The sequence below is a fragment of the Teleopsis dalmanni genome, chromosome 1, assembly GCF_002237135.1.
Source record: "Teleopsis dalmanni isolate 2A chromosome 1, ASM223713v2, whole genome shotgun sequence".
Taxonomy (NCBI): Eukaryota; Metazoa; Arthropoda; class Insecta; order Diptera; family Diopsidae; genus Teleopsis; species Teleopsis dalmanni.
Window position 1 is genome coordinate 48,514,957 of NC_051846.1, and position 9,678 is coordinate 48,524,634.

General features: G+C 29.8%; 1 protein-coding gene across 1 annotated transcript; it reads left to right on the forward strand.

The window, feature by feature from the left end:
• The first annotated feature begins 4,766 nt into the window (after nt 1-4,766).
• On the forward strand, nt 4,767-5,117 carry LOC119680786. The gene has a single exon (XM_038093774.1). The coding sequence runs from the start codon at nt 4,767-4,769 to the stop codon at nt 5,115-5,117; it is 351 nt and encodes a 116-aa protein (XP_037949702.1).
• Nucleotides 5,118-9,678: the final 4,561 nt, after the last annotated feature.

Genomic DNA, 9,678 nt, shown 5'->3' on the forward strand with positions numbered 1-9,678 from the left:
ACTTCTGATATTTATCTAACTTATTAAAATAATCAAAATAATAATACATTATAAAATAGTTTAGAAATCATATTATTCCACAAAAGATATTATATCCAATTCATTTTCATTATTAAATATGCCAAATGCTATTTTAACAATTATTATTTATAAAAACATTCGTTGGAAATTGTTCATAAACGAGGGTACTATCAAAACTTCACTTAGTTGGCTACAATATAAATTTAGAAAAATAATTTTGAAATTATAATTTTAATCATCATTTTTTTACATAGCTTCACTCAATTTTACCGTAACGCTCGGATATCTAAGCAAATAGGAAGGTTGACATAATTCCTTTTGCAAGATTGTGTTCAGAACCAGGATTTGGCATAGATCAGAAGTACTCTCAACTGAACCTATACCACCAACTTAACGGTGATGAGACATCGAACGTACATGTTATCTATAAGATATCACCTCATATACTTAGGTAACAGAATACTATATCCGCTAGCCGGAAATCGTTATAACGATTGTTTGCTTCGAATATGCAATAATTATAATCTTACTGTGCTCAATCCTGATGGGCATTTGAGTCCTGTATTCAAAGTGATTGTGTATTTCTTGTCTTTATGTAAGTTGAGTTAAGCATGCATTTTTCATTTTTCATGTCTGACACGGTGTATTCCTTAAGAACGAGAGAACTCTACATTTGGTGCAACTACCTTTTCTTAGAACAGTCACACGCCTGAATTCCTCGATATTGTACATCTGTTTAACCACTATCAACGAACTTGGATATCTTTTTTTTCCATCCCTCGATGGCGGACGCTTATTTAGACCCATTGTCTACTCGGCTGAGCTCAGGAGCTTCTCAAGTTTTCTGTCACCTTTTATAACGCTCCCTCCCACATTCTTTTGCTTGTCTGCAGGCAATTGTATTATCCTAATCATTCTGAGCTGCTCTTTCTAGCCATTCATTAGTTTTAAGTTTGAAAAAATTCTACGAAGGACCGCAGAATGGTTGTGGCCCAATATAATATGAGGCCGCCCCCTTTTCTCGCTAGTTCATAAGCTTTTTCGTTTCCCTCAAAACCGTTGTGCCCTGGAATCCATATTAAGTGGACTCTGTTCCTTACAGCAAGGTCTTTGAGAAGTTGAAGGCATTCCCACACTGATTTTGAGGTTACGCGAGGTGAGCGTAGTGCTACGAGTGCCGATTTACTGTTAGAAAAGATATATATGTTTTTTCCTGTGACAGATTTACCTTTATATATCCTGAGACATAATTCAATTGCGTGTACTTCAGCCTAAAAAACTGAGTTTTCTTTACTTATACTCGCAAATATTCCTCTTTAGGTCTTACTCCATATACTCCCGCTCCCACTCCTTCCATCGTTTTGGAGCCATCCGTGTACCACAGATGGTTATCTCCAGCGAATGGAGGTATGTTCAGTTCCCATTCATTTCCGTCTGGTATTAGTATTAGGAACTTTTGGTGAAAGTTGAACCAGAAACTAATTAATTTAAACTGTGTAATTTATAATATTATATTGAAGCTTTTGAACGACAAGTGACTTAAAATATATAAAATTTGAATCATATATAAAAATCATAAGTTTTTTTTATTTCTCTCTAAATCAATCTAGTTTTATCTAGTTTATATAATGGGATCGTAATAAATCTCTGTTATCTAGAAATGACAAGCCAAACTTTAACACAATCATAAAGTAAATTTTTATTCATGAAAGTCTTTCAGAAGGCAAAAATGAACGCATGAGCGAATAATTTGAAAGTGCAACGAAAGATTGCACGACTTAGATTTCATTTGTTGGAATTATTTCCGATAGACAATGAAAGCATCGATGAAAAAAGGAAAGAAATTCGGTGTCAACACTTTTAACATCAAATTTAAAAATAAAAGCAAAAAATCTTGTACCAAACTGAATTCGGTCATGGGGACTACAAACGCCAAAGTCAAACCGCACCCCAAATGCCACCACAGAAATTAACAAACGAGCTTGGTATTGGCTTTTGTTGCACAAAAGTTTCATTCATCATAGTTTTATACGAGTAGAGGAAAAAAATTAATTTTTCTAGTGTTTTAGCCACAAATTCACTTGAAGTAACAGAGCAACAGAGCTATAGTAACTAAAAAGACACTAACTGTAGGCAATCGTGCTAACTTTGGTTCTGCCATTGCATCAAAAAACAACAACCACTCCATAAAGAGTGTGTTTGCTGACCACGAATGGATGCGAGTGCTTCTAGCTTAAAGTGGTGGTACAGCTGTTAACTGCGAGCCATGCTGCATGAAATTGAATTTGCACTACACCGCAAAAACCAAACGAATTGGTTATAAATCCATTCATTCCAATTGAAAGAGCTACATCGCGGCTCACCGCATACTATAGTTGCGATTTTTATAGTTTCGCTTAAATGCAATGTTCGGTGCAAATATACCAGCACCAAATGTTAACTGAAGATAGAAATTTTGAAAGTTAAGTTGTGTATGAATCACAACAGCATCAGATGCTGTTCCATGTTAGTTCAGACAACGTTGTGCACGTGGCTATTGGTTACAATGCAATTGCAGTTTTCATATTTCCATTGAACTTAATCAATTTCTTTTGTTTCAATAGATTAACTCAATCGTTGCTTAGAGAGGTAATAATAAAAACGTTAAATATACATTCATAGGAGGAAAACCATTCCTATTTCAACAGCTGCGATTTGATTTACACTCCAATTGTTCTATTCTTCCAAGTGTTATCTGAAGATATGTAATACAATTCAAAGATTTCTGCATTGCAGGTAAAAATTAAAGCAAAATTAAATCACTAAAATACCACGTTCATAAAAAAGAAAATTAAAAAAATTTAAATAAAAAACAAACTAAAAATGAAAGTATCTGCAAGCTAGTCAAATATTTATTCAAATATAAAAAATCAAATGTAATATAGGGAAAGTATTATTAATAACATCCGAACTTCGAAAATATTTCTGCAAAGGTTAAAAAGTTAAATTGTTGTTATCACCAGCTGCACACTGCAGCTATGCTGTCCATTTATAGGCTGCGTTGTTCGCAGGACTAGACTGGCGACTCTCCTTATCATGCCATTGGCATTGTATGGAGGACATTGGAAATCACAGTTTTCTTTTCCACAGTTATGCATAGGAAGATAGGAAGTGAAGTATTTTTTCTGTAAACTGAAACGTATGTTGTTGGCAGTGCTAAGTCGCAACCGTACCTTGTCTGCGACAAGGCAGTGGTCGATATTTTAACCACGGAACGAACGTACGTTCAGAATACTTGAAGCATGTCTTGCGTCAATCAGGAAATTATCAATCTGGTTTCGTGTTGATTGTTTGGGAGATACCCATATGAATATCCCTGTGAGGGAATCATATAATACATACCACCATCAATCAAACAGCCACAGACCGTTGTTGGAGATGAATTCATGGAGACTAAATTTTCCGTATATTGGATTAAAGATTTTGTATCTTCCAACCTTTGCGTTTAAATGCCAGAAAACAATTTAAACGAAACGTGCAGGACCGCAGCAAAAATTTCTCGAATCTAGTGTAGAATATATCTTTCGTCAAGCTGCCCTCTTCTTCTGTCTTGCGCAGATCAGCATTCAGTTGATCCATAATTTCAGAATTCACGTCACCCAGAATTGGTGAAGTCTTGCCAGTCGCTAAATTCAAACCTTTTGCTAAAGAGCAAATTCCTAGGGCCATCCTCAACGCCACCTGAAGCTTATTAGATCGGGAAATCACAAGGTCAGTATAACTACGTGCAACCTAAAAGAAGGTTAGGGCAAATATAGGTCAGTTTTGTGATCGACAAACTATTCTTGGAAATTTTGGAGATATCTGGTGGTGTCCATATATATATATAAAAATTATGCGACTATATTTAGACACGAATGGTTCATAACGACTATATTTTTTATTAACAACGGTGGTATCAGTTTAGAGAATTTCGAAACAAATCTAACGTACCCCAGTTAAATCTCCATTTGTTCTACAATTTTCAAATCATATAAATTTATATAAAATTTTATTTTTGAGTACATATGTTACAAAAAGTTATTAATTAAAATTTGTTTTAGTTTTAATCTAAAAGTATTTTTCTTATAAGAATACATTATTTTTCTAAATAAGTTGTTTAAAGGCAGAGTAATGATATATTTAGAATAAGCATTTTAACACAAATTGATCATCCGCATTCTATATGACACATATTATGATAATATGTACTTGCCTTATGCCAATTGCACCCCAATTATACATCAAGTCAACAGAGACTCAAATCCTTGAACTAAAAATTTATTTAACATAATATGTAATATTTCAATGAAATAAACAAAACAATAAAATATTGATGTGATTAAGTTTTAATAGTAGATATCGCATAGGTCGCGGTGTTAATAAAAATGTTTATTGCTTTGTTTATCTCAGTAAAATCATCGAATCATATAGCACGAATCTTATACCTGATAGTAATTTCACTGATTAACCCTTAAATATAACTTACAGGTGCACATATAAGGAAAGATGTAAAGGCGAGTAAAGATGTCAGACTACCTAAAATCTTTATATCATACAATAATTAAATAGAGGGCGATATTTAACCTAAATAATTGTAAACAACCTTTTTTAAATATATAAAAGGGAATAATTCTGCAAACTTTTATCAGTCAAAGAAAAGCATTCGTGCAATTAATTTCATTTAAATTTCATTTACACTTAAAAAATATTTTAAATATTCAAAAATGAAGTCGCAATCATTATCTAAATTATCTAAAAATAATAATGGCCAAAATATAACCGTGGGATATGCAATATTTTTACATAAAAATGAACTCAATCGTCGTAAGAAGAATTACATACGCCGATCCGCCTCCAAAATCAAACTCACCGATGGTTTGATTTCCAATGTGAAGAGAAATATTAAATATTGTACTCCAGATGACTTGGTAACTATGAGCCGTGAAACTATTTATAAGAAGAAGTTGGACAAATCAGTTAATCTTAGAGTTGAGTACATGCAACAGTTAAGAAAATGCCGAAAACTCCAACAGAAGACACCGCATGAAGAGAATGAAGAGAAGAAAGACAAATAGTAGAACAGCAGTTATGATAATACTCTCTAGAAAAGATGGACCAATGGCTCTATGCAGTCAATCGTGATTATGACATCGACAATTATTTAAAATTTTCGAATAATATTGTATATAAAAGTGAATTGAATTGCTTAAACTATTTTGTGTTTAATGTATTTAATGTATGTGATTATTGAAAAATATTTTTAAAATTTCCTTATTATATTTTGTTATTCACAAAATTATATAAAATGTAAAATTATTATTAAGATTTAAGTTAACAAATAAATAATAGAAATCAAAAATTTTTAATCTCTAATTAATTTAATCTCTACATTGCTTGAAATTCGAGAAAGACAAGATCTGAAACCATTTGTACAAATAACACTTCATCCATATTTGCGAAATTTATTTGTCCAAAACGTATTTACTTTACACAAATGCACAGATTGATGAGATTGATCCATTACTAAGGATATCTACACAAGTAATTCTAATATAAAATTTTTATGATGAAGATTAATAAAAATGTGTGAGAAGCCAGGAAATAAAGAAACTTATGTATTTTATTGGACTTATGTGAGTTCCAAAATATTAAGTCTATTGAAACTCAATAATTTATTTTTAATTAAAAATTTTGAGAATATCGTAAATATATCATAAGTGAAGATATATTGTCCATATAACAAAATTAAAAAATTTGAAAGTATCGTACCATAATTACGTATAGTAATTTTTAAATATTAGGTATATTATATACTAGATAGTTTATGTGACGCTTATATTAAAATTTAAACCAGTCTGATCATCCTAACAGAATATAAACCAATACAGTAACATATTCACCTGAAGGACAGCTTGATATGGCAAATCATAGGCAATCTAGTATTTAGAACTAGTGTGTGGGTTGACTAAATATTAAATTTTAGGTAGCTTTACAGAAAAAGTTTCATACTCAACTATTTGCTATATGCGTTTACAAATATTATATGGAATTTATGTTGAAACAAATAAAAGAATTTCTTAATGTTACTTTTTAGTATTAGTTAATGCAAATATTTCAAATATATTGCAAAGTGCTTCACAATAATTAAATCTCCAAATATAATCTCAATTTGATAGTTTCCACTATTCTTTTGAATTAGAAATTTATATGAAATTTTTCCCATTACTATTATATATATGAATGGTATGACTAAAACAACGACTATATTTTTTATTCATAATAGGTGGTATTAGTTTAGAGAATTTCAAAATCTCAAATCTAACGTACTCAAGTTACGTGTAGATAATAGTAGATATCGCATAGGTCGCGGTGTTAATAAAAATGTTTATTGCTTTGTTTATGTCAGTAAAATCATCGAATTATATAGCACGAATTTTATACCTGATAGTAATTTCACTGATTAACCCTTAAATATAACTTACAGGTGCACATATAAAGGAGAGGTGTAAAGGCGACTAAAGATGTCAGACTACCTAAAATCTTTATATCATGCAATAATTAAATAGAGGGCGATATTTAACCTAAATTATTGTAAACAACTTTTTTTAAATATATAAAAGGGAACAATTCTGCAAACGTTTATCAGTCAAGGAAAAGTATCCGTGCAATTAATTTCATTAAAATTTCAGTTACACTTAAAAAATATTTTAAATATTTAAAAATGAAGTCGCAATCATTATCTAAAAATAATAATGGCCAAAATATAACCGTGGGATATGCAATATTTTTACATAAAAATGAACTCAATCGTCGTAAGAAGAACTACATACGCCGATCCGCCTCCAAAATCAAACTCACCGATGGTTTGATTTCCAATGTGAAGAGAAATATTAAATATTGTACTCCAGATGACTTGGTAACTATGAGCCGTGAAACTATTTATAAGACGAAGTTGGACAAATCAGTTAATCTTAGAGTTGAGTACATGCAACAGTTAAGAAAATGCCGAAAACTCCAACAGAAGACACCGCATGAAGAGAATGAAGAGAAGAAAGACAAATAGTAGAACAGCAGTTATGATAATACTCTCTAGAAAAGATGGACCAATGGCTCTATGCAGTCAATCGTGATTATGACATCGACAATTATTTAAAATTTTCGAATAATATTGTATATAAAAGTGAATTGAATTGCTTAAACTATTTTGTGTTTAATGTATTTAATGTATGTGATTATTGAAAAATATTTTTAAAATTTCCTTATTATATTTTGTTATTCACAAAATTATATAAAATGTAAAATTATTATTAAGATTTAAATAATACAATATATACAAATATATATACAAATAAATACAAATAAATAATAGAAATCAAAAATTTTTAATCTCTAATTAATTGAATCTCTACATTGCTTGAAATTCGAGAAAGACAAGATCTGAAACCATTTGTACAAATAACACTTCATCCATATTCGCGAAATTTATTTGTCCAAAACGTATTTACTTTACACAAATGCACAGATTGAATGAGATTGATCCATTACTAAGGATATCTACACAAGTAATTCTAATATAAAATTTTTATGATTAAGATTAATATAAATGTGTGAGAAGCCAGGAAATAAAGAAACTTATGTATTTTATTGGACTTATGTGAGTTCCAAAATATTAAGTCTATTGAAACTCAATAATTTATTTTTAATTAAAAATTTTGAGAATATCGTAAATATATCATAAATGAAGATATATTGTCCATATAACAAAATTAAAAAATTTGAAAGTATCGTATTAATGTAATATATTACCATAATTACGTATAGTAATTTTTAAATATTAGGTATATTATATACTAGGTAGTTTATGTGGCGGTTATATTTAAATTTAAACCAGTCTGATCATCCTTATGGAATACAGTAACCCAATACAGAAACATATTCACCTGAAGGACAGCTTAATATGGCAAATCTTAGGCAATTTAGTATTTAGAACTAGTGTGTGGGTTGACTAAATATTAAATTTTAGGTAGCTTTACAGAAAAAGTTTCATACTCAACTATTTGCTATATGCGTTTACAAATATTGTATGGAATTTATGTTGAAACAAATAAAAGAATTTCTTAATGTTACTTAGTTAGTTAATGCAAATATATCAAATATATTGCAAAGTGCTTCACAATAATTAAATCTCCAAATATAATCTCAATTTGATAGTTTCCACTATTCTTTTGAATTAGAAATTTATATGAAATTTTTCCCATTACTATTATATATATGAATGGTATGACTAAAACAACGACTATATTTTTTATTCATAATAGGTGGTATTAGTTTAGAGAATTTCAAAATCTCAAATCTAACGTACTCAAGTTACGTGTAGATAATAGTAGATATCGCATAGGTCGCGGTGTTAATAAAAATGTTTATTGCTTTGTTTATGTCAGTAAAATCATCGAATTATATAGCATGAATCTTATACCTGATAGTAATTTCACTGATTAACCCTTAAATATAACTTACAGGTGCACATATAAAGGAGAGGTGTGAAGGCGACTAAAGATGTCAGACTACCTAAAATCTTTATATCATGCAATAATTAAATAGAGGGCGATATTTAACCTAAATTATTGTAAACAACTTTTTTTAAATATATAAAAGGGAACAATTCTGCAAACGTTTATCAGTCAAGGAAAAGTATCCGTGCAATTAATTTCATTAAAATTTCATTTACACTTAAAAAATATTTTAAATATTCAAAAATGAAGTCGCAATCATTATCTAAAAATAATAATGGCCAAAATATAACCGTGGGATATGCAATATTTTTACATAAAAATGAACTCAATCGTCGTAAGAAGAACTACATACGCCGATCCGCCTCCAAAATCAAACTCACCGATGGTTTGATTTCCAATGTGAAGAGAAATATTAAATATTGTACTCCAGATGACTTGGTAACTATGAGCCGTGAAACTATTTATAAGAAGAAGTTGGACAAATCAGTTAATCTTAGAGTTGAGTACATGCAACAGTTAAGAAAATGCCGAAAACTCCAACAGAAGACACCGCATGAAGAGAATGAAGAGAAGAAAGACAAATAGTAGAACAGCAGTTATGATAATACTCTCTAGATAAGATGGACCAATGGCTCTATGCAGTCAATCGTGATTATGACATCGACAATTATTTAAAATTTTCGAATAATATTGTATATAAAAGTGAATTGAATTGCTTAAACTATTTTGTGTTTAATGTATTTAATGTATGTGATTATTGAAAAATATTTTTAAAATTTCCTTATTATATTTTGTTATTCACAAAATTATATAAAATGTAAAATTATTATTAAGATTTAAGTTAACAAATAAATAATAGAAATCAAAAATTTTTAATCTCTAATTAATTTAATCTCTACATTGCTTGAAATTCGAGAAAGACAAGATCTGAAACCATTTGTACAAATAACACTTCATCCATATTTGCGAAATTTATTTGTCCAAAACGTATTTACTTTACACAAATGCACAGATTGATGAGATTGATCCATTACTAAGGATATCTACACAAGTAATTCTAATATAAAATTTTTATGATGAAGATTAATATAAATGTGTGAGAAGCCAGGAAATAAAGAAACTT